The sequence below is a fragment of the Argentina silus genome, assembly GCF_951799395.1.
Source record: "Argentina silus genome assembly, chromosome: 1".
NCBI lineage: Eukaryota > Metazoa > Chordata > Actinopteri > Argentiniformes > Argentinidae > Argentina > Argentina silus.
The window spans coordinates 25,330,330-25,356,891 of NC_139655.1; the positions used below are offsets into that span (position 1 = coordinate 25,330,330).

At 45.2% G+C, this 26,562-nt stretch overlaps 1 protein-coding gene across 2 annotated transcripts; it reads left to right on the plus strand.

Moving 5' to 3' along the window:
* Positions 1–9: 9 nt before the first annotated feature.
* Positions 10–26,562, plus strand: dhx15 (DEAH (Asp-Glu-Ala-His) box helicase 15). Of its 2 annotated transcripts, none has more exons than XM_083671106.1 (14): positions 10–163; positions 3,129–3,471; positions 4,788–4,981; positions 5,182–5,341; positions 8,476–8,694; positions 11,741–11,908; positions 17,624–17,710; positions 18,558–18,707; positions 19,235–19,343; positions 22,206–22,397; positions 23,864–23,986; positions 24,219–24,409; positions 25,457–25,626; positions 25,848–26,562. In XM_083671106.1, the coding sequence occupies exons 1-14, from the start codon at positions 159–161 to the stop codon at positions 25,963–25,965; spliced, it is 2,229 nt and encodes a 742-aa protein (XP_083527232.1). In that variant the 5' UTR covers positions 10–158; the 3' UTR covers positions 25,966–26,562. The 2 variants fall into 2 exon arrangements, with proteins under 2 accessions (XP_083527232.1, XP_083527231.1); XM_083671105.1 differs by lacking the exon at positions 10–163 and adding an exon at positions 200–344.

Consider the following 26,562-nt stretch of genomic DNA (forward strand, 5'->3'; position numbering starts at 1 on the left):
ACCACAGCATCTCTGTCCTGTTGTTGTTTCTCGGTATGCATGGCGGGCATATTTCGTTCGGAATAACCAGCAAATATATAGTAAAGTTACTTCATGCACAGGAATAGGCGAGCTACAAACAACATTGCTGGTTTTCTGTCATTTTCCTAAGTATAACGATGAGGTAAGTGCTTCCGGTAGCCATCTTGAGCGCCGTGGAGAGAGTGTGAGCAAAGGATTGTATGGCATAACTGACCTATTTGTTTCTTATTTAGACATTTACTAGTTAAAAGGATGTCTAAACGACATCGCTTGGATTTAGGAGATGATTACTCATCGAGTAAAAAGAGAACGTCTTCTGATGGGTATGTACAGGGAATGGGACGTACCCGCCAGGTTTTTTGTGTTTCGCTAGACAGGCGCTGCAGTGCAGTGTAGTGTATTGCATTTTGATAGCATGCTAGCAGCCTTGAAAAACTGAACTGCCGCACGTTCACTACGAAACCCGCGCTTGGTAAATTAAATCAAAAATGTGTTTAAGCGCTGTGTAGAACTTTATTCAACGAAATTGGGGGCGGTACTTGTCTCTAGCCTGCCAGAACAGCTAAAAAGCACCCCGCACGTGGGTGACAAAGGGCATGGCTACTGCGCGCGGGCCTTAGCTTTTTAGCCAACAGCTAACGTTAGCTTGATATCTACTGCTGCTTCCAGCATACTTTTCAGAGAAAAGTGATACAAGATGAAGATCTGTGGTGTGAGAAGGTTTCAGTGATTCGCTCTTCAGTAATTTTACATTGCCTACTGTTAGCTTACTAGCAAACAGCCAGATAGTTAGATTGGGACTTATAGCTAATGTAGTACAGCTAACAGTTGTTACAGCTAGCTAGCCTTGTAATATTGGCTTGTGGCATTAACCTTGTAGCTATAAATTGAATACTAAATTAGCCATGATTCCATTCAGTATACACTTTCTTAGGCATTAAATCATGGTTTTATACTAATTGAGTCAAGCAGTTTGGTTTAACACAAACTAGCTATATTACCCAGGGCATAGCTAAGTCACTTAGTAAGAGCAATAGACTGTTCCATATTCTCTTGTGTAATAACAGGAAAGGTTTTACCATGCTTTTACCAACATAATATGTAACGTGATACAGCGTTGTTACTGAAGTGATTACAACTATATAGATTATAATGGATGGATGGTATGTAGATCAGTGTGGTTACTGCACAGTTGTGGGGGGGGGGGAGGCCTACCTAATAAAATACTTTCTTAGATGGAACTTCAGGTCTGGCATTTGGATCACACAGGGAAGCGCATCACTACACACCGTTGGTGCATGGTAGAGTAGCTACAGCTCAGATCAATAATGAGAGTTGTCTTTCATTTTCTCTCCGACGACTTCAGCGTCACTTGTCAATGGTGTTGAAACCGCTTATAGGGACAAATGTGTGGCCGGTCAAATTGGCTGTTTTGGGAAATGCAAAACATATTTGGCCTGGAAACGTATCACTTAGCTTTGCGCTTTGACTCTTGAGTACCTGAGCCATGCTCAGGGTTAATGCCCTGCATGTTACAAAGAAACTACATAAGTGTGGTGTGTGTAACTGAGTCGAAGTGGTAAACTCACTCCTCAAGTTGAAATACCCCATCCGTGCCGTCAAATTGCTATCTTTTTGGTGGCGGTGGTTAACATGGGGTATTTCAAAGGGTTACGTGTGTTTGCAATCCAGAGGACCCAACATCGGGACTAAAGCAAGCTTGTGAAGAAGGAAGCATACGATTGGGCCTTTGTTGAAAGCAGTATAGTGGCAGCTCCTAAGCCAGTTTTTTTCAAAGTTTGTAAAAAGCACCCCACGTGTGGGTCACAGGAGATTTACATTACGTCGCCAAACCAAATTGTAGAATTATTGTACCCCTGGATTCCTCTCGACTAAAATTACATGTATATGTGCACTACACCTTCCCGCCACAAAATACTACAGTGCGCCCTGTAGGTCTACCTATAATCAGACAGCCGACGTTGTGTACTGTCCGCACTGCATTCTGGATCAGCATCGCAATGTCCAGTGCGAAGTAAAGTAAACTTTTTGTTGCTTTTGCCTTTAACAACTACTTATAAATGCAGTTGCAGGACTCTAATTCTAATTTGGAGTAAACGAACTTGGTCTAATAATATTGATGATGATGATGATAATAATAATAATAATAAGTAGCGATAAACGGCTGTCTGAGAATGATCAAGGGAGAGCCTTGGAGATGTGACCTTCATGATGAAGTCATTGCCTAATATTCTGAAATGTGTAACAAGTTTCATAATGGTAGACCACACCCACAAGCCCAACAGTATGGCCATGTTAAGATATTGGCTAACACTGTATCCCAGGGCATGTGGTTCATCAAATGTCATGACATTTGGTACATATCAAATGATATCAAAATATGGCATTTATGGCGCCCCTTTTTAGTTGATTGGCATGTGACTTTAGGGCAGTGGTGTCAAAGACACGGGTGGTCCAAGAAGGCACGCATTCGTTTTTTTTCAAATGGTAAACGAAATGGATCATGTGAGCACCTCAGTCCCCATGCTACATACCAAGTTTGGTGTAGATAGGTAAATAACTGTAAAAGCCTTAGAATCTCACAGGAAATTGAGCAACAGCATCTTAACAATAATAATAATAAAAATCCTAACAATAACAATAGGGTTTTATGCCCTACAGGCTTAGTAATAATAATAATAATAATAATAAAAGGCTTACTGTCCTTGGTAAATAACAAACATGGTCTGATGATGATGATAATACTGTAATGTACTGAGAACAAACTTGTTCTCATAATACTGACAATAATACTGTAGTTAATGAGATTCAAATGGGATCGTTACACTCTGATTGAATGTTCAGTGCCCTTTTGTTTAGTTATTGGTATTTGGGTTGCTATGGTTTGTCATTTTAAAAATGTAAAAAACCACTGCTTCAAATCTGTCAGGTCTAGGTGGAGCCATCACTTTATTCAGCAATCCGACCTCCAGGTCTGAACTCAGAATGGGTGGCTGAAAGGGAAATGGGGATTGGGAATGGAATGGTTCAGGGTAATTTCACGAGCCTTATGTCATCTCACCACTGCACGTTTCTCCTTGCCACAGACGAGACAGAGACCGCGATGAGAGGTCGAAGGACAGGGACCGCGACCGCGACAGAGATCGTGACCGCGACCGAGAGAGGGACGTCAAGCCCTCGGGCCTGGCCCTCAACCCTGCTGGAGGAGGTGGTGGCGGCGGCGGAAGTCTCCTCTCCCTTAAGCAGACAGCCATGCACCAGCAGATCAACCCCTTCACCAACCTGCCCCACACGCCACGCTACTATGAGATCCTGAAGAAGAGGCTGCAGCTCCCCGTGTGGGAGTACAAGGAGCGCTTCAACGACATTCTAGCGCGCCATCAGAGCTTTGTGCTTGTGGGAGAGACTGGCTCAGGGAAGACCACACAGGTGGGGAAGACAGTCTCTGACACGCTTAGTTCTAAAATTGTGTCTGACTACTTCATATGGAGGTGGGGTTCTTGATAACAGATGTTATCATGATGGGAAGGAAAAAAAGTCAATGACACATTCAGTAGGTTGATAACTAATTGTGTCTTGAAATGGAGTATAGTCTTTTCCTTGTCTATAAATGTGGGACAGGGAGCACTGTGTGATTGTCTGTAAATAGCCTTACATACCCTAGAGAAAACAATGTCATGATGCATTATTATTATTATTTTTTTTTTTTTACCCCTTTGGTCCCCTTATTTATTGCTGATTAACCCCAGGGTGTAAGAGGGTAAGAGGGGTGCTGCACCACCTTGTTGACTTGGCTCCATCTCTGTAAACATTTCAGAGCAAATTATACTGATATTTAGTAATGATAGAGTAACTATCTCTGATCACCAATGACATTGTTGTTAAAAGCGAAAGTCAAAGCGTTATGTTCCTCAATATTTTAGCGGTATTTGTAGCACATTTTGATAATGCAATCAAGCGTGTTAAAAAATCCTAGGGAGAACCTTGAACCCTGTTGCTAAAAGTGATGTTTTTCCTCATATTTTTTCTCTCTCCTTGATTTGTTGACATGTTAAATACAGAATGTTTTTTTCCCCATTCCCTGTCCAAAAATGTTGGTTGGGCACTCATCCAAGCTGAAGGCTAATACAGTGGAAGGAACCGTTTCTAATTTTAGATCTCTCTTAGCAGGCCATACTCCTGTTTTTAACAGTGAGTGGGGATCCCTACTGAGCATGCCCGTCAGCAGAAAGCTGGCAGACTTGTCTGTCTAACACAGACTATCATCACAGCTTCTCGATGGGGGGGGGGGGTCGATTTGGTGATGGTGGCATGGGGTTACAGTAAATTGCAGTTTATTTATACTTTGATCTTCAAAACTAACCTAGCTGAAGCCAGACTAATGTGGTACACAGTGAGCGCTGCACCCACTGGTCTAGTAACCCAACTTTCCTCACTCTCATTCACTCCCATTTTTTGGACCCATATTCGAAGCTCAAAGCTGGCTTCTGAGCGACTACGTTGATTTGTTCTCATATACTTAGTATTTGTATTTGGGCGCGAGGCCTCTCGTTCCTTGCTCCTTTCTGTGGAGCAAAATGTGATGGGGTGGGGGTTCTTAAGACAAACATGCATTATGTTTTGTTCAATTAAAAAGAAAAAAATGCACCAACCAGCGAACACCACAGTTCAACCCAGCCCAGAAGTAGCAACCGTTAGATGAGTCATTTGAATGACATCCTCTCCTCTACCGTCTCCCCCCTTAGATCCCCCAGTGGTGTGTGGACATGGTGCGGGCCATCCCAGGGCCCAAGAGGGCCGTGGCCTGTACCCAGCCCAGGAGAGTTGCTGCCATGAGTGTGGCTCAGAGGGTGGCAGATGAGATGGACATCATGCTGGGCCAGGAGGTGGGCTACTCCATTCGATTTGAAGACTGCAGCTCTGCCAAGACTATACTGAAGTAAGGATAAGTCTGTACTGTTGCCAAACACTTTTGCCCGTTTTAATAGTTTCATGGTATTTCCCTCCCTCATTCCTATGGTAATCTCTGATCTGATAAAGTTAGATAGGTAACCTCTGCCACTTATCCTGTCACTTACAGATCAGTGATTAGCACGTACATTTACAATTCTCATGTATGTACTTATCCCCTTCTGCCAGGTACATGACAGACGGAATGTTGCTGCGTGAGGCCATGAACGACCCCCTGCTGGAGCGCTATGGTGTCATCATTCTGGATGAGGCTCACGAGCGCACGCTGGCCACAGACATCCTCATGGGTGTCCTCAAGGAGGTGGTCCGACAGAGGTCCGACCTCAAGGTAGTATTCCTTTCTAGTAAATGCCACCTCAGGCTAATGAGAGCGATTACCCGGGTCACTTTCAGTAGGTGTCAAATGGGAGGCAGCGTAGAAATGGACAAAGAGCTACTTGTCCAGTTTTCTTTTATTTATCCCTACTGATGGTGACCCTAGCTGTGCCTACACGTTCTACATGTTAGTTTACTTCCACATCTCAGTCATGCTGTGTTTCTAGCCTGGCGGCATCTACAGCCGTCTACTGCTTCTCTAAGCTACTCCCTGATATGTAATCTCTTGTGCCTTGCCTCCACTTACTTTTCCACACTTTTCTGCATGCTTATCTTTCTGCTACCTCAATGTTTGCACACTCTTGCATGCAGACAATCCTGTGTCTGTCCGAACACACACTCTCACTTCCTATTATTACTTCCCCAAAAAAGCATCAGTGGCAAACATTGTTTGTCGTCGTCGTCGTCCCCCATCCCCCTCCTTTTTTCACCTTTTGCTGACAGTCTCTCCACGCTTGACAGCTGTGTGTCTATTGAGGAAAGATAAACGGCGCCATTCAGCTCAGAAATGCACAGCGAGTCCCCTCTGCGGCAGCACGGAGATTGCTCCCCGGGTCAGCCCATTTTAAGGCAATCAGCCAAGGGAAGGGGGAGTGCAGAGGCGCACAGCTTTTATAGGCCGAATGTGCGGACACAATTCTCATAAAGCAGATGGGTAATGACTAGTTGTTGTCAGGATTGAATCAAAGGTTATACACGTGTTCAGGGACTGTTAAATGAGGTCTAGGTTACTGGGAATGATCCCCCCCCTACTCGCATCCCCTTCTAAATTTGAAGTTTAATTTGCCTTGATTAAGAGCAATTATAATGTCTCATGGTGCGTAAAGCGAAATGCCGAGACGGTGGCCCGAAATATTTTAGATTGAAAATCGGAGAGGCGCCTCCCATCAGAATCCTAATGTGCTTGTTCTAATGGGCTCTTGGGAGAACATGGTGTGCTTTTATGGCTTTGAGCATCGTCACCCGCGTCGGTCAGGGACCTTAGTTCTGCTGTCTTCACGATCTTGGGTACTTTGATTTGTCTGTGCCCTCTCTCCAACCTGCACTCTCCCTTTACTCAGTCAAGTCAAAGTTTATTGGTCACATGCACAGGATACAGTTGTGAATTGTACAATGAAATGCTTACTTTGCCTCGTGTGTGTGTGTATTTGTGGGGTTGATGTGCAGAGATTAGAGCAAATGGTCTTAGATGCAGGTGAGCAGCAGGTAGTGCAGGTGGGCAGCTAGGGTTAGCTGTTCAAAAGTCTTATGGCCTGGAGGTAGAAACTGTCTTGGTACCTGTCGGTCCGAGACCAGATGCACCGGTACCGTCTGGCAGGCAGTAGCAAAGAGAACAGAATGTGGCTGGGGTCCTTGGTGATCTTTCAGGCCTTCCTCCGACACTGCCTGTTGTAGGTGTCCTGAACGGCTGGGAGCTCGCCCCCTGTGCTTGACTGAGCTGTCTTCACCACCCTCTGCAGAGCCTTGGCGGTGATGCAGCTGGTCAGGATGCAGCCTCTCGATCTGTAGAAGCTCTAACCTTAACCCCCCTTCGTTCTGTAGTCCACAATCAGCTCCTTGGTTTTGCTCATGTTGAGGGAGAGGTTGATGTCCTGGCTCTTACCTCCTCCCTGTAGGCTGTCTCGTCCCTGTTGGTAAGCAGGAGGCCTACTGCAGTGGTCTTGTCAGCTGATCTGATGATGGTATTGGAGTCATGTGTGGCCACACAGTTGTGGGTGAACAGGGAGTAGAGTAGGGGACTGAGCACACAACTCTGCCCCCCCCCCCCCCCCCCCTGTTGAGAGTCAGTGTGGAGGAGGTGTTGCTGCCTATCTTCACCACATGGGGTCTACCTGTCAGGAAGTCCAGGATCCAATTGCAGAGGGAGGTGTTCACACCCACGGCCCTGAGCTTGATGACAAGCTTGGAGGGAACAATGGTGTTAGGTGCTGAACTGTAGTTAATGAACAGAATTATCACAGGTATTCCTATTGTCCAGGTGGGATAAAGCAGTGTACAGTGCAATGGCGATTGCATCGTCCGTGGATCTATTTGGGCAATATGCAAATTGGAGTGGGTCCAGGGTGTCTGGTAGGGTGGAGTTAATGTGGGCCTTGACCAGCTTCTCAAAGCACAGATGACAGATGTGCAACAGGGCGATAGTCATTTAGGCAGGTTAACTTTGTGTTCATGGGCACAGGAACAATGGTGGTCACCTTGAAGCAGGTGGAGATTACAGACTGGGACAGGGAGAGTTTGAGTATGTCAGTAAAGACGGCTGCCAGCTGGTCAGTGCATGCTCTGAGGACGCAGCCCGGAATGCTGTCTGGGCCGGCTGCTTTGTGCGTATTCACCCTCTTAAAAGTCATACTTATGTCGGCCACAGAGATGGAAAGCACACAAGTCATTACAAGCCGCGTGAGCCCTCGTAGCAGGCTCGGTGTTGTTGGCCTCAAACTGAGCACAGAATGTGTTGACCTCGTCTGGAAGAGAGGCATTGCCGTGCATAACGGCTGGATTTCCTTTTTATAATCCGTAATGGAATGGAGTCCACTCCACATGGGTCAGGTGTCAGAGCCGTGGTAATGTGATTCCACTTTGGCCCTGTCCTGTCTTTTCTCTGAGAAATACTCACTCCCACTACTTTACCTCAAGTTGATGGCTAAGCCATCTATAGGCCTGTACCCCGAACCATCTATAGGCCTGTATCCCAAACCATCTATAGGCCTGTACCCCGAACCATCTATAGGCCTGTACCCCGAACCATCTATAGGCCTGTACCCCGAACCATCTATAGGCCTGTACCCCGAACCATCTATAGGCCTGTACCCCGAACCATCTATAGGCCTGTACCCCGAACCATCTATAGGCCTATCCTGTTTCGGCTGTCCTCTATTTCCCTACTACCATGCTCCATCTCCCACATTACCCTCCTGGCCATTTACAAACTCTTACACTTATTTGTGCTCAGTCCTTTTCCCTGCTATCACTAGCTACTACTATCTATACATGTTCCCTATGATGCTCTTCTCTCTCCCATATGCCCTCACCTACTGGCCTTCACTTCCTCTCTCACTATTGTCTCTTCTTGTACCCTCGCCGCCCTAGGTCATCGTCATGAGTGCCACACTGGACGCCGGAAAGTTCCAGGTCTACTTTGACAGCTGCCCCCTGCTGACCATCCCTGGGCGTACGCATCCTGTGGAGATCTTCTACACACCCGAGCCCGAGAGGGACTACCTGGAGGCCGCCATCCGCACTGTCATCCAGATCCATATGTGTGAGGAAGATGAGGGAGATGTGCTGCTCTTCCTCACTGGACAAGAGGTAGGCGTTGTCCTCTGACGCGTGCGTGCGTGCGCGCACACACACATGCTCAACCCCTAACCCTTAACATGCAAACACACACACACCCTTTACCTGTTTGGAAATGACATGGGTAGAAAAAAACGTGACCCAGATTCTGCCCTCCTCATGAATCCCTGAAATTAAGTCATTTATTATTTTTTCGCTCCTGCAAATGTTGTCGCTGATGTGTAATGGAGGGCGAGGTTCATGCCCAAAATTATGAATTTGGTCACAGCCGGGCGGGTGCACATGCCTGCCTTCCCCCGAAACGTCTGTCTGCCTCCAAATCACGAGTGGCAGCCTGTCCAGGCTCAACAGTGCTGCAGTGCCACAATATTCTCACCACTCCTCACCAACACAACACTTAACAGTTTTCCTGTGTGCTACTCTGTTTAATTAGTATAAATGCAACCCTAGGCTGCATTGAAGACCAACCTAATAGTTGTAAATTAATTTCAATGGATAGATTTTGTTCTAGATCACAATTGATTTATTTCAACGGGACCATGCGCATTCTACATCATATTTAGGAGTAGAGTCGCTAACGTAAAAATGAAATCATATCCACAGTGTGACAGCCTTTTCATTAGCGGTGGTTATTCGTCATCCACTAGGGGCCTGGAGATACTGCCACGCACCTACATCCATTTAATTTGCTGATGTTAGATCGATGTCTGGCTCGTTACGAAAGGGATGAAGTCATGGATGGGCATTGTGTTTGAAGTGGTCTGCTTCAAGGGCTGGTAATTGATTTTAGATTTAGTGATGTTCGAGCTACTTGGACAGCCAGGAATGGCATTTGACCCCATTTTAATTCAGTGAAGCTGGGAAGTTTTGTGGGTAATGCGTTACATGGTGTTTTGGAGGTGGACACCCCCCCCCCCCCCCAAATTTCAGCTCAATAATGCAGAACGCAAAGGGTGTCATGCAGCAAAGCAGTGCAGTGAGCACTCCCACGGTGAGTTCATTAACCTGCTTCTAATTGGGTTAAAGAAGTTAATGTGAGGTGGGTCTGGAGGAGATGGCTGTTCAAAGGGTGCCGTGGCACACCCTCCAGCGCTTCTTAACCTCTTGCATCTCCCCTCAACTTTGATGTCGGCTAATGATCGGGCTGCCGATCTGCAGAGACGTATGCTGCCTCTTTATCTCACTTTGAGATAAAGCCGTTTAATTTATGACAAGCGAAAGTGAAGGGGTGGGATTCTTTCCCCCCCCGCTGAGTATTTGTGGGATATTTTCCTGCCACAAACCATTAGAGACAAACAAAAACACAGTCTAAAAAAAGAATGTCAAAACGTATCACAGCTGTCTTGCCCTGATAAGTCCCAGCATTTAAGCTGCCCCTTAGCGGTTAACATCAAAACGTAAGGATTCATGGGGACTTTGCTTATTAAGTGGACCGAGGCAGCGAGTGCCTAATTGTGTCAAGTTAGGTGCTTGGCACCCAACCGTCGCTCCTGGGGTCGTGGGACTGCTGGTAGATAAATTCCCGACATTGGCTGCCTGCCCCGCTGTGCGCGCGATCCATTTCTTTTCAGGCCCGGGCGCCCGGCTCGCTCCCAGCACCTTGGCAGCGGCGTCCATTTTTCATGACAGCTGCTGCATCCAGAGGGTTGATGGTCTATTAATACGCAGGCTAATTTTATCAATCCATTCATATTTACTCTTTTACTCCAACTTGTCAACCTGTTGATGAAGAGGCACATGGCCATCAGCAGGGTTTGACTTGGGCAGTGCACACAGGGAAGACATTATATTCTGCGGTAAAGAAATGGTCAGACAAATCTTGATGATAGGTTTCTGTACTATTTGGTTAGGGTAAGGCATTCAACAATAAAGCACACGAACAAACCATTCTGAGCCTGGTCAAAGTAAATGTAGTCTGAGGTGTTGATGCTCCTGGAGAAAGAGCCACCGTTCTGCTCATAGGATTACTTTGTGGAGCTGTCAGTCGCATTGTTGGTTTGATGATTGAAACATTTATTAAAATGATTCCTGTTATTCCAGCATATCCCAAGCCCCCGTGTCCCCACCAATAGAAAATTATTATTATTATTATTAGCAGTAGCCTAAGTGCCAATTCATTTGTATTAGCACCATAACAGCCACAGAAATAGCTGCACTGCCCCCTTGGGCCTGAAGGTGGTGCAACAGTATAGGCTGTGGTCCCTTTTCTATAGGAACTGGTGCCTCATATGTGGGTGACATGTTTGAGTACTTGTTTAAATATGACATGAAATTGAGTTAATCAGGCGGTATCTCACGCTTGTGTCTATTTTGGTTTTACGATTAGATAGGTAACAATCTATTCTTCGTGTCTGGTGATGAAAAAAACTGATAGTATTTGACTTCATCGAGAAGAATGATTGCTAGCAACTAATAAGTCTTCCATGTAGATGTAGCCTACTATGTGGTCCATCTTGTGTTTACTAGGGTGATATTGTGGTACACACTACCATGTTAGCTCCTGTTAAGGCTGGCTAGTTCAGAGGCCTGGCCTTGTGTCTGCTGTCATGTTTTCTTATTCCCGTCGCTACTCAGGTCCTCTGTCTGCCAGCCCACTGGCTCTATAATGTTCAGCTCCACTAAACTGATCTGCCATGATTTGCCGCTGGTTATGCATCAGTGCAGTATTCTCATTTCACATTTGCCCTACAATATTGCCGTATGGAATAATGAACCCTGTGTGTGTGTGTGCATGTGTGAGTTTGTCTGAGCGTGCGGCCATGTTTTTCCTGATTGCCGCATTTGACAACAGAGCCATGGGGAGCTCACCCAAGCACACGGCAGTCCAGGTTTAATTTCCTCAGTCAGATGGAGCGATAGGCAGAACAAATGTACTGTAGCAGGAACCGCCATCTCCCTGCCCTCCTTCTCTCCTCCCCCTTCCTCTACCCTCCGGACCCAGGCCTTTCTCTCTCTCCAGGCATCATTCAGACCAGAGCCCAGGTGACAGTGTGTATGCCCAAGTGCTGCTCCACAGCTATCCGTCTCCTGCATTAATTGTTATGCTCCCGTCTTTCAGGAAATTGACGAGGCCTGTAAGCGAATCAAGCGGGAAATCGACGACCTGGGACCCGAAGTTGGGGACATCAAAATCATCCCTCTGTACTCCACACTACCCCCACAGCAGCAGCAGAGGATCTTCGAGCCGCCCCCGCCCCGCAAGCCCAATGGAGCTATAGGAAGAAAGGTAAACCTCGCCGGCACTCAAAAGCATTCCTCCACACAGGATGCCTCTGCAACTCAATATCCCAGTTCAGAGAACGAACGAGAGAAAGTGAGAGGGAGAGCAAAGGCAGAGAGACAGGGAAATAGGTGGGTTGATGTGGAGAGGGGTGGGAGGGGGGTTAAAAAAAAAAAAAAGTTTTCCCCCCTTCGCTTTGGTGCAGGACTGACTCACACAACACATGCTGCTTTTGTCAGCATACGATTCCCTGCTCTAAATTATAACTGGAGTATTACTCACGCCCTCTGAGCCTAAGGAAAGCACTAGAGCTGCAGTCTTTTTATCTTTCCACTCCCCTATTGGTTTTGCGCGGCCTCTTTCACTCTCTCCGAGAACAGAGGCCACAATCATCCGCCTTCTCAGTCCCAAAGAAAGGCAGCATGCATTACAAGAGTAGAAGGTAAAAAACAACCTTGCTCACCTACAGTAGAATAATGTAACACTCCCTCTCTTCTCCCTCGTCCTGGACTGGTCCCACAGCTATGGGATGATGATGATCCTTTGTCTGCATTTTTGTAGTATTAATGTGGACCATAGACACATCCAGCGTTTAGTTTTTCGCTCCTCACTCAAGGCTCACAGCAGTGGAACCACCTGGACTGCCACACCGCTGGCCAGGGATCTGACAGAATATCAAAACCCATCATCGCCAGTAAATTTGCAAACATTTGCCCCAACATCTGACAGGGATTTGATAAATGACTCATTGCCGCAGCCTCTCCAATAGAGGCTGATTTGGCTGTCATTGGAGCTGTGAAAGATTATTGATGACTTATTTGTGATAAAAAAACGTTATGGCTGTGATTTCATTATGACGTCATTTTGATTTCAACACATCACATTAAGTTGCCCCCTGTACCTGTGTAATTATACTAATAACATTGTATATCCATGTTGTTTCACAGTAATTAGGCAATTGTATAGTGACTAGAGTTGAGCAGTTTATTATTACACAAGTGGATCAAGGAAAAGTCCTTATTCCATTTTGTGCAGTGACACCAACCACTCAACTTCATTACCACACAAGGATATGAATTGAAATGACTAATGTGCTACATATTAACATGTTATTACTAGAGTAATTACAGAAATATTATATAGTTATAGTGGCAACATAATGTAAAGAATGACCTTATTTAGGTTTTGTTGAAGCCACTGTTTGATCCACTTTTAATGGGTCCCTCTGGTTGTACAAGACATGCAGATCAAACTTAATGTAATTTCATTTTAGTCACATTGTAATGACCTTTTGTATTGCCTCGTTAACCCATAGTGAACATAAATCACTGACTTCCATGTGCGCAAACATACATTGCCTTGTCCTGCCAACATATTCAACTGCATAACATCATATCTTATGATTCTCTTCTCAATAGCCAAATTCGCAGAAGAACACATTACTCTGCAGCAGATTAAAAGTCACACCCCTAGACAGCGCACATTAGGGCAGTAATCAATGCAAAAACAAGCTCTGTGTTTGAGAGGATCAGCCTCAGCAAGGCACTGTGCAGATTCGCTGATATTGATCACACAATCGGTGGTTATTTCTTTACTGCAGGTGATTTGTTGATCAGTGATTCTGCGCAGCGCCTTGCTCAAACATAAGTAGTAAAGTAGCTTATTTTTCTGCCAGGAGCAAGCGTGTGACTGTTTGCATCAATAATTGTCTTGGGCTTGATTTGGAGAAAGTTTGCCGGGCACTGTCGTACCAGTCTTGACTTGCCTCACGTGGACTTTAACTCAAGCTGTGTCTGAACCCCACCTAGCAAACAGGGACTGTGAGTCTAGTGAGGACCATTGTGTGGGTCACATAATGACCGTTGAACCCAACAACTTGCCTTTACTGAACGGCAAGGTTGACAGTAACTTAGGTTTCTTACCAAGCTCAATTTATCAAAGACAGCATTGGCAGCAAATGGCGCTCGTCTTGGGTGGGCTAGACAAAGGCATGCACAGAGTGAGTTTGGCCATCTTGTGACAGATTGACACTGTTGTTGGCGGAGGTGTGGCGGGATGTCACCCAAGTGAGCCCAAGGAGAGGTAATGAAAGAATGAAGGCTACCCGAGTCTGCTGCCATGCATGCTAATGACTGCATTAAGCACTCCCTCATTAACATAACGTGCTTGCCCGTCATCTCTCTCCCTTCCTCCAGAAAACCCACTGATCTCCCATTTTTTTTAACAGTTTAATGATTTAGTGTTGGAGCTTCAATTCACTGTAATTACCAACAAAGACTTTAATCCCCCCTTTCCCTTCCCAAGTATCATTGTTCTGGCTTTTGACAAATGGGCTCTGTTTAGCTCGAGGTTTGTTTTCCATCATCCCCACGTGTGGATATTCCCTCTAATGTCAGCCGTGCACGTTTTGTGGTATCCATATCAATGAGCCACTGATGTGACCAGGCTCAGATTGTTCATGGCGCCCTCCATTTTTATCAGGGGAAGGCTTTATTTGTCAACAGTCCAATCTTCCCAGCGGGAGAGTGAAAGATGGCTCGTGTTAGCCACAGTGCTTGCCCACTGCCAGTTAATAACCCAGAAATAACGCGAAGAGATGATGCTCTAATGATATTACTGATGAAAAGTCTGGATTGCTCAATACAAGTACAGACAGGCAGGAGCCAGCTTGTGCACGGTGTAATGGCCCTGGCCTCCATAAGCATTCTGAATCAATGCAGTCAGAGGTCCTCCCATATGATCATGAAATCTGAGGATAATACAGTGGCAGCTGCTAGGGCATTGACTGACCCCTGACATGCAACACAGTGTCTTGAAGCGGAGGGAAACACCCATTGAATCTCTTATTTTGCATTAGAAATTGAGCTCTCTTTGTCATCCTTTCCTCTTGGGGATGTTGTTGGCAGACATAGTTGTCTTTTTGTAAGACATGGCCCAACCTGCCTGTCTCTGTGCTTGGGCAGCCGCTTTTGTTCCAGACTGCTAGCGTGTGGATCATTGACTTCATAAAAAGGTCCAATTTCTCCACACCTACGGGTCACTGAGTGTGGCGAAGCACCCTTAATATCTTGAACGCTCTGCCAAGCAATTTGCTTTGGTTTGATTCCAGTGTTGGTGTTTATGTTGATAGGAGGTTGGTGCTGTGCTTTGTTTGTTTAAAAATCATCCCTCAAATGTGTTTGAAACGACACCTACCACCTGATGCTGAAGTGTCCAATCAGATCAAGATGTACAGCCTTCCAAGGGGGAGGTGTGAACTAATGGAAGTGATTGTTAGCTTGGGCCGGCTGCCTTCTGACAGGTTTGAAATGGGCCCACTTTGGCTGCTGTTTCATTCCTTGATATGAATACAAAGCAGAATGGCTCTTCTTCTGACGGCAGAATTACATAGAGGTTAAGGCTGAATGAGAAAAAGAAGCTCCTGCGCATTAATAACTAAACAGTTAGACGTTCTCTTGCTGGACAGAAATCCAAACCTAAAGGGTAGGATTTAAAAGCCTCTGAGGCCCTCAGCTTCAGATAGCTAAAGAGACAGCTATACATGGTGCTCAGAAGTGATTGTAAACCTGCTCATGTTTATCTTGATGACTACAGGAAATCATTATCAATGTGTGTAACACTCAAGAAGTTGCCCCTTTACCAGTGTAGCATTGCTGGAGGCTAATAACTGTCATTTGAAAATTAGTCCTTATTCTACTTGTGTAGTAAGACAAACTGTTACTATGCCGTTACAAAGTAGTTACCAATGTACTATGTAACAGCATAGTGATATTTTAACTAGAGTCATTATACTACACAGGTATGAGGGCAGCTTAATGTAAAGTGTGACTAATGATTTATTTGATACTGTGTCATAGAATTGTTTCTCAAAGTTCTATACGGGAAGGGTAGTGCATCTGTAAAATGCTTATATTGTTGTAATACTTATTGCTAACCATCACTATTCCCTTTGCTTGTAGTTGATGATTAACTGCCCTGCTTTGCCAGGGATATACCCATGCTTTTCCCAGAAGGGAATGAGAGAGCGGAGAAACGCGATGAGGCATTTTTATTTACACCCGCCCCCAGGTAATGATAAGAAATTGGAGTGGCAGTGTCCAGTACAGTAGCTTTGGACCTGTCCAACTGAGTCCCAAGAGCCATGATGTACAGCAGAGTCCGAGGAGTTTCTCTGGCCAATCGGGCCACACGTTATGTAATGGGAACACCCCTCAAGGCTCGCGTGAGAGCAGCTGCAAAAATCTGCCTTCCTCTTCTCCTTCTCCCCCCCATCCCACCCACCCTGCCTGTGTAAACGCTGACACAGAGAGAGAGACCCATAGGGTGATGTGACTCATTTGATTCCGGTGCTCCGATTCAGCTGTCATTTCTCATAGACAGCCTTGCTATAGGGATAATTGTAATAGAAAAAGATCTGGGACTGGGAGATGTGCGACTCCACAAGCTTCCCTACTCGCGTCACTCCCCACAACCAAACAGCTTTTCATTTCAGTCTCCCCCAGTATTTGTCTGCACCCTATTAAATTTGAGAGAAAATAAATGTTGCAGCCGGCCCTGGTGCTTTGATCAGCCACTGCACCCCTCTGACAGCTGAGGGAGTGTTTTTTATTTATTTATTTTTGCCTCCCCTCACAGCTTCTCTAAGCTCTGTAAACTATGTGCTGCCTCTGTGGAATTTCAGTTAAAGAAACCGAGCCATAATGTTTCGAACATTGTACTCGGAAAGGGAATCGTAGAGAAAGATGTTGCGAAACCCCTCCTTCCCTTTGAAGCAGCTGCCACGCCCACTGGCTTCCACCAGCTCGAGTTTAGAGCTCCAATTGCAGTAGTACAGTTTTTCCAAACATCATTGCAGCTATCCTCCAAGCTTATTAATTCCAATGCAACTTAGCTCTTATTACAAGGCTGGTTTTGAGCACCCCTCTGTCAGTCTGAGTGATTTTAATTTGGTGGGCACTCTCTCGCTGCCACACAACGCCTGCACCTCAGGGCACATGAATCATCCGTTGAGGATAAACATACACACTGTTTCTGAAAGGACCACTTTTTAAATGCAGGCCACCCATGGAATAGAAACTATTTCATCAATTATTTGTTGTAATTTTGAAGACCTGTGGGAAGGGATTTGGGGGGAGAAAGAAAACTACAGCTCTTGGAGATAGGTAGCGTGCTGCGAGCAGACAGTGGGACCCCCTCCAAAAAGAGCAGCGTAATGCGTTTGGAAGGGACACTCAGCGGCGAGCCAGCCCGCCACAGTTTGCCGAAGCCACATTCGACTTGATTGCAGCAACTGTTGCGGTACTTCCCTGTTGGGTCGTATTAGACAATGTGTCTGCGATGGGTCACAGAAGCGTCTGCAGAACTTAATTCATTCAGAGTTTGCCTCTTGCTTGCTGCATAACTGTAGTGTTTGGGGACTGGAGTGTTAGGCAGTGTTTCAAGATAGTCCTTTGCTTAATCCTTCTCTCTCTCTCTTACAAGTCAAGTTTGACCCCCCTCCCACCACACTCGCACCACTGATTTAACATTAATTTGACTCTCAGAATTCACACCTTTATGACTTGTTTTTGTTTCAAAATCGATAATTTCATTATTCATTTCATAGGATGATTATCAAACACTTGAGTGAGTGAATGATGTTGTTCCATTGCAGGGCCTGAACCCCTTATCGCCCTCCCTCAGCACAAGTGTGTCTGAACCCAGCTGTGCTCATTTCCACAGGTCGTGGTGTCGACAAACATCGCTGAGACGTCCCTGACCATCGACGGTGTGGTGTTTGTAATTGATCCCGGATTTGCTAAGCAAAAGGTTAGTCACCGTCCCTCCCCCGCCCCCTTGCCTAATCTGCTCCGATCATCTGCCTCTGTTGCCTGAAAATCCCCAGATAAACAGAGCGGCGTGCACCTGACAGCGGCAGAGATGGAAAAGCCTGTTATTTATTCCTCTGACATTTCTCCAGCCTGGAGCCAAGTCATACATGTGGCTCGATCAGGGATGATGAATGCGGTGTGCGCGTGTGTCATTACCAAAGGAATGCGATATTCGCGATATGGCTTTTATTTAAAAACGTGATACAACAACATTCAACATCTCAAATTGTAAAAAAAAAAAAAAAAAAATATGCATAGACTACATAGTGCTTGCTTTAACAAAAATTCTAAAGTAAGCAATAGTCAGGCGACGTTCACATTCTTCTGACCATATTTTGGAATGTAAAATACATGATTTAAATGCCAAAGAGCACATTTTGACCCAATGCTTTATTCTTAAACTGGTAATGCACATGTTTGGGACACAAATGGTAATGCATTTTGTGGGGGGAGAGTTTAAGATGTGTATATAATCTTTTTTTTATTTTTTTTATAGTTAAATAAATTTGAGGTCCTTGAACATTTCAATTAAGTGCTTGAATTTGACTTTCCAATGTTTTGTAGTATGTATCTTTTCATGTTGGAGCCTCTGTTTTTGAATATATATATTTGTGCACATGTCTCAACCATGTGTGGCTTGAATGCCTGATGCTTCACACATTTCATCCTAGCTATCATGTGTACCTCTGTATGTTTTAATGTAAAACTCTGTATGTTTTAATATTTAAATCCACAATGCCTCAGCTATAATCGTGCCTCAACTCTCTCTCTCGTGTGCCTGTCAGGTGTATAACCCTCGTATCAGAGTAGAGTCGCTACTGGTGACGGCCATCAGCAAAGCCTCTGCCCAGCAGAGGGCGGGGCGTGCCGGAAGGACACGCCCAGGGAAGACCTTCCGTCTCTACACAGAGAAGGCTTACAAGACCGAGATGCAGGTGCAGTCTTGGAAGAATCACATCACTTCCAGAATTATTGATTTTATAAAAGTGAAATTGTATGTCTAGAGTTGTTTCTGGCCACTAAGTGGTTGATTCTTATATCACGAAAGTGTAGAGCACTGTATCTCCATGCTGAACAGCCTTTAAAGGCTTAGATGCAGAGTAGGCATACCTGCATACAATCCTAGTTATCCAGTATTTCCACTCAGAACTATCCATTCTCAGTTATGCCTCTTCGCCCCGAAAGATACATTTTCCGCCAATCAGCGGCAGCCCTTTTTAATAACCTGCCCCAGTGACAGACACCCTGTGACAAATGAACATGTAAAGGCCCAGTCCTCCACTTTAACAGGGTAATTCTTTCATGTCACGCTGAGTGGCAAAGGGAATTTTAAAACAAGTTAAAATGCCCCAGACTCCCAGTCTCTGTTCACTTTGACATACAAGCAAGTGTGAAGAGATAATCTGCACCCTGACTAATTCATTTTCCTTTCTTCCTTTGGTTTCCATCCTCTCTGTCACAGGACAACACGTATCCAGAGATTCTGAGGTCCAACCTGGGCTCAGTGGTGCTGCAACTGAAGAAACTGGGCATTGACGACTTGGTACATTTCGACTTCATGGACCCACCAGGTTAGCTGTCTTAGTTTTTGGCTTTCTCTTTGCTACACATTGTAAACCATAAATCCAAATATATTTCACTCCAAAAAGATTGATGTTCTTGATTTATCCTAGAAACCCAGTTACAGAGATGGATTGAATTGTAAATTGTCGGCTTTGATGTATAACATCATGGTGAATTTGGGTATTTGATAATGATATCGTCTGTTAAGGGAAACATGAATAGAAATATACCACTACAAGCTGTTGCTCTGAAGTCTACCAACCACGTGTTTAACTAGATGTTTGATGTATGACACCCAATCTAGGTCAGCTATGTCACTTGGGATTTGGGGATTTTGAGTAGTAGTATTGTAAGATAATGGTCACAGGATATTGTGCTTCTTTGGTTGTTGTGCATTTACAGTGCTGTTCAACCACCTATTTTAAGGGACAGTCTATATAGTCTTGTGGGGAGTAGTTTGTGGCTGGTCAGTCGTGGTGTGTTTGGGCTGTTGCCTTTAGATGCTCTCTGTTCCCCGTTCATCCGCACTGGGCTGGAGCTGAGCCAAAAAACACAGGCGCCTTGTCTCGTCCCAATGTCACACTCAAGAGAGACAAAGCCGTGGCACTTCCCAACATCCCCTGAGCCAGCACAGCATGTGTTCTTACTCTCCCCAAGGAGACCACCCCTCCCCTCTCCATAGCCCTAACCCCGCACACACCTCCCCCTTCTCTCACCGTAATATGGTTTTCATCTTACCTCCTGAGATTAAACCCATCTCTTCCCACCCGGTGCAGCAAATGCCATTTTGAGAATGAAATTGGTTACATCAATAGCCCCGGTATCACCTTGGCTATTGCCTTCTCTTTGTATTCCTCTAGTGAAACGTGACTGACCTCTTCCCCTCAACCCCCTTAGTTCACTCCCTATGCTATACGTCTCTCAGCTCACAAGGGTAAGACCCCAGTCAAGCCGTGTCCATTTAGTCTAACTGTGAAGGGGAGGGGGGGAAAGAATGATTACCTTATTCATCCACTTAGAAACACCCTTGCCTCCTGGAAGTGGTGCGCCCTGTCAGCGGAGGCGCTCCGTCCATCTAACTAGCTCCTCAGTGCCCTGGGAACAGGAGCTGATTGGACGAGAAAGAGGAAGAGATGGAGTGGGGCTGCGCCCTCGCTCCAACGCACACTTCAAACTTCTCCAACAAAGCCTTTGTATCTAGCTAGCACGCAGATCAATTTGACCTGCAGTCTGAAGGGAAGGACCACTCTAGGAATGACTGTGGTGGAGTTGTAAGTGCAGCCAAGCTCCAGTGAATATCTGGACCCTTTAAAGGAGCCATGGAATTGGATCTCAAGGTAGAGAGGTGGATGGCATGATTGGAACATGTTTTGCTCTTAAGTCCTTAGCTTTGTTAGATTGTCCAGGTGTCAGCTTTATTAGGGAGCTCTGGCACACACATCACACACACATACACACTGATGCTGAGGCCACACAGAACCCAATGAATTAGATGTCAGCTCCTCAAAGGGGTTGAGGGATGGAATGCTTCCTTGCGACGATTGAAAAGTTCTTTGTTGCGAGATGGTGGGCAGTGCTAGGTATCAGCCATTTGTTTTCATTCTTCATCAATTGTATTTCGTTAAAAAGATTTTAAAATTCCTGCCTGGATTCAGTCCTGTCATTAAGGCAGAAAGGGACTGTGTGATTGATTTGTTGCTCTCCTCTTTGGCTGGCTACCATGGAACGGCATGGGGAGGTGGGCCAGGGTCGAAGGCTTTCCTTATATGTAAGGGTAATGAAAGATCCCAGGCATGAATGCCATTGGCTTTTAGTCTGTTACATTAGAGTTGGGCTTAAATCTTAAACTAGAAACTAGATTTTCTTTGTAACCTAGGGGTGCGCAAACACATGCCTATTTATGTCGACCTGCTCCACGCTCAATAAGCACAGTTGCAGTTGCGTGAACCACTCACCAACCAAATGGAAAATCCAAGAGAAATCGGTAGCGATTTACTGGAGGACGAGGCTGACTAGGATTCATTTGCTTTGTGACATTTGCAGAGTAAGACATTTCAAAGCCAATGTGGTTTAATGTACCTTTAGCCTTTAGTGTCATTGATTTGCCCCTTGGTTAATATATCGGATTCTCGTGTATTGAGGCAGTCAATAGTCTCTTTCTGATTAGGTATGTTGTATATAGATTTAATTTCCACATTGGTTCATCATGTTACCAGTACTTGGAAATCAGATTTTTGCCAGAGTTTGGCACAACACAAGCCATTGGTGTAGTAAGTAATGCAGCGTGCTCTCACTTTGTATAAAAAGTAGATTTCATGCCCCAAATCGATATTTAGTCATCATAAGAAAAAAACATTCTGGGGGTGGTTTTTTTTTTCCACGTAAGAGAAATGAAAGGGTTTATGGCCCTTAACTGAAGCCAAAGCTAATTTTCAGTTAACATGCAACTGGTCATTAGACTTCAGTTCTCCTGAGCCAAAGGTCAATAATTGCATCTGGGGGGGAAATATTTTAACCAAATGGGAGCCTTGTGTTGATGCATTAAGTAAAGGGTTCCCCTGTAATTGCATTAGAGTTGTTTTGAATCGCTCAAGCGGAGGATGAAAAATGAGCCTCCCCACTATGATTACCAAGTTGCCATCCAGGGTAACTGGCCATCACATACGAAGTTGCCGTCCAGGGTTACCATGGTGCCATCACACACTAAGTTGCTTTTGTTTTTTGATCGCTGCCCCTTCTGCTCTTTTTATTTTTCTCTCCTTTACCTTGTTTTTTGTCCTCACCTGCCTCTCTTCATTTTGTCCCTCTTCTCTTTTTCATCCTCTGTTGTCTCTCTCATTCTCCCTCTCTCTCCACCTCCCTGCCTTCAGCCCCAGAGACTCTGATGCGGGCCCTGGAGCTGCTGAACTACCTGGCGGCCCTCAATGATGATGGCGACCTGACTGAGCTGGGCTCCATGATGGCAGAGTTCCCCCTGGATCCTCAGCTGGCCAAGATGGTGATAGCCAGCTGTGAGTTCAACTGCTCCAACGAGATCCTCTCCATCACCGCCATGCTGTCAGGTAATGCTCAGGCCAGGAGAAAGTGTGGTGTGACAATCACAAGCCACTGTCACTGTGTATGAGATCATAACTATATCTACGTGACAAGTGTTTGTGTTAATGGAGAAATCCTACCTCCTACAATCCCCCTCATAACAGTAGATAATTAGATTATCTGTAGTAGATATGTTCATGTTCTCTCTAGTTGTATAGGCAAATGATGCTGATACAATTTGTTCCTGTTTGTTTGACTAGTTCTCAAAGATACTGGTCTGTTAACTTTGGGTCATGGGACTTTGATGTGCTTGGGTTCTTAGATGTAACAGTAAGACCCCACAGTCCATATGTATTTCCTGTCATTAGATTTGCTTGTATTGTGTCTAAAACTGATGCAATACAAAATATTTGTCTGGAAAAGCATTTTGGCCATCCCTTTTCTCTGTCACTTTAGTGCCAATGTGTGTGCATAGGAGGTGTAATTGGGGCTTCCTCACTGCAACTGTGAATATCAGCACTGACGGTTATTAAAGGTGATTTGACTTAGGGTGGCACTAGCACATTGAACCACAAACGATGTTATGTGTCAGCCTAATGCTGATATTAAACCAGTCTTCACTCCTTGCATGTAGGCTTAGGTAGGACATGGGACTTAGTGACGTGGCCCCAGTGACGTAGAGATAACAGAGAGGGAGAGCTGGTAGTGTCAGTTAATATTTGGAGAGAAATTAGTGTCTACAGTAAATTAATGACTTTATAGTCTTAGCAGCACCGGTGTGCTGCGGCAGTAATTGCACTTTCGGCTTGCCAAAGCAGAATGCTGCTCATTGAGATGAATCCAATGCCTTTGAAGGGGGGGGGGTCAGGTGGGTTAGGGGGAACAGGGAATTTAACTAGCTGTTTGGACATGACACACATTTATAACGGGTGTGTCAGGGAATCCGTTTTGTGCTGAGTCCATTACGGAGTCAGCAGCAAAACTATGCCGATCGAGGCCTTGCTTCGGCACGGCAACCAAGCGTGGAGTTCGATAAACACTCAACCTACACCCGTTAAGCCCACCATCGAGCATGTTGATGTTAGGCAGCTCGAAGCAGGTTGTGGGAGGGAGGAAGGGAGGGAGGTGTTTGATGGAGTCTTTTGATGTGAAGCGTTTCGCCTAAGTGCAGATGGAGTGGTTAGGACGCTTGTTCTTTGGTCTGCCTATGCGCCACCACCTGAAGAGCTTTTTACGTTAGAAGCAGGGTAGCCTCGTACTGTAGCCTTACCCAGTAAAAAGCCGCCACTCGGTCTCTTGCACTCTCTCTCTCTCTCTAGCTCTCGCTCTCTCTCTCACTCTCTCTCCCCCTTTTCCAACACGCACCCGGCCATACTCCGTGCCCTGTGAAGTGCTCTAGCCTCTCTGACCCGAGGCCTTGTTCCTCTTTGTGGGAATTGCTTAACTCATCCCTATGGGCGGCTGTGTTGGGGCCCATACCAACCTTGTTTAGTCCCACAGTGCTTCGTTCGCCCCACGGAGGCTAAGAAGGCGGCCGACGAGTCCAAGATGAGGTTCGCCCACATCGATGGGGACCACCTGACGCTCCTCAATGTCTACCACGCCTTCAAGCAGAGTATGTGGCTAAGCACTGCCCTCCCTTTGTAACTCTGTGAATGTATCACCTATGAGTAGAAAGTGTGATTATGTACATGTACATTCCTTAACATAGGATTTCCATGCCTTTTACTCTGTTTTTCAAACAGAGTGTTTGTGTGTCTCTGTGTTTAAAAAGATGGCTCTTACATCAGTGGATAAGCCATGCCTAATTCTTGACCTAACCTAAATCTACTCTGCCCTTCCCACAGACCATGAGTCCACTCAGTGGTGCTATGACAACTTTGTGAACTACCGGTCGCTGATGTCGGCCGACAACGTGCGCCAGCAGCTTTCCCGGATCATGGACCGGTTCAACCTGCCCCGCCGGAGCACTGAGTTCACCAGCAGAGACTACTACATCAACATCCGCCGAGCGCTGGTCACTGGCTTCTTCATGCAGGTCAGTACTCACCACCCAAACAGATAAAGGACTGACCAAGTTGTTTGTTCTTGTGCTTTCATATCGTATGGCTTCATATTGGCCATAACCCTAACCCTAACCCAGTGCACACAATATATTACAGGTATTATCCCTTGAACACTTGGAGGGAGTAAATGTTCTGAAATAACTCCATATTTCCTGAAACATAAAAAAACCCTGCACTGGTTAAGCGCTGTATACAGTACCTTTGACTCTTGAGAACCTCAAATTGAGCTTCCTTCATGATCTGTAACAAGTGTGAAGTGCTGCTGTTATTAAAGAGTTGGTTCATTCCTCTGGGGCGATCAGTGCAAGACTGGAGTATATTCTGACTGATTTTCTGTAGTCTAGTATTTGTTGAGATGGGCATTTATTAAAATGGATGGCCTCCTAAGGTGTTTGTACACAGGCACTAACTTTTAAACACACAATAAGAAATCAAGTCAATTTGCTCCCGCTTAGGAAAATAAATGGTATTTAGTGGGAGACCATTTCCAAGAGAACCTGAAACAAGCAACCTGACAAGTTGAATTAGGGCATTAATATTTAAATATTTGTCAACATTAACCTTTATCACAAAGACAAATTTGCGGCTCATGTCCCAGTTTAGGGGCGTTTGAGCTCACGTCTTTGTTTGGAGAGGTCTTTATTGAGACTGATTGCCCTGGTTAATCACAACAGCCGCCGTCTGCATATTTAAGTACCGAGAGGAATCAGAAACTCACTGCCCTCCACTAACTTGGTGAATTCAAAAAGAGTCAAATGGCCCAAGTCCAGAAACCCCTTTTCCCCTGTCTGTTTAAATGATTGTGTTCATTGCATGTTTTTCAGAGGTGGGCAATGGGGCCAGTCGAGTTCAAAGCCTAATAGGCTAATTTGGTTATTTAAAACCTGTTTAGTCATACTGCCTCCAAGCTAACACTAACCTGCAGACTAGAGGCATCTCATCAGGAATTGTGTGTGAGACCATGTGCACTTTATGATGTCTCTCTCTGTCTCTTATGATTCTCATCTCACTATGAGCAGATAGCCCACCTGGAGCGTACTGGACACTACCTGACTGTGAAGGACAACCAGGTGGTCCAGCTGCACCCCTCCACTGTGCTGGACCACAAGCCTGAGTGGGTGCTCTACAACGAGTTTGTGCTTACCACCAAGAACTACATCCGCACTTGCACCGACATCAAGCCAGAATGGTAAGCTGTGCCTACAGTCTTCCTGTTGACTACATTTAACTATTCTAGGCCTGTGTGTGTATGTGGGTGTTTGTCTTTTGTATGTCTTTGTTGTTCTGTCTGTGTGTGCTTGTACATTTGTGTCAGTCAAATGTATATGTCTGTCAATCTCTGTATGAATGTGAGGAGGAAAGCCTCACACACATTTTGTGACGAATACATTTACTTTTCTCTTTTCCCAGGCTGGTAAAAATTGCCCCGCAGTACTACGAGATGGGCAACTTCCCCCAGTGTGAAGCTAAGAGACAGTTGGAGCGCATTGTTGCTAAACTCTCAACCAAGGAATACTCCCAGTACTAAAAAAATGTGCTTTGGAACAATACCATCACAATCTGTACAAAGACAAACATCCTCAGTTAGAATTTTGTTTGTGACTTACTGTTCATAATCTATTATTTTAATCATCTTTCTTTTGCTCCTGTTTTTTATTGTTTATTTTTTGGTCATATTGTGAAAAGGGAGGTTGGCACTGTGGAATTGGGTTTGTGATGGGAGGGAGTGAGTGGTCAATAGGATGAGCTGTCATTGACCTTGTTAAGCATGACCATTCATGGAGATGTTGACATTCCTCTTGAAACTTGTGTATTCTTACAGAAATGTACTTGGGTAAAGACAGCCCATGCTAATTCAGTGAACAAACTTTGACTTAAATGAAAAAATGATTGATTTCAGCTTTAGCGGTTTAGCACCTACCTACCGCTTGTACAACTACCAGACTTTGGTCTTTGGAGGAGGGGATCTCAACATGATCTCAGTAGATTGAAAATGTTAATGTATTTTAATGTGCATATGATGTGTGTGTGTGTGTGTGTGGACATGAGGGATGCTCACTTGTGTGAACCAATGTGGTCGATTTCTTGTTCAAACAATTAAAATACATGAATAAACTGTCTGACT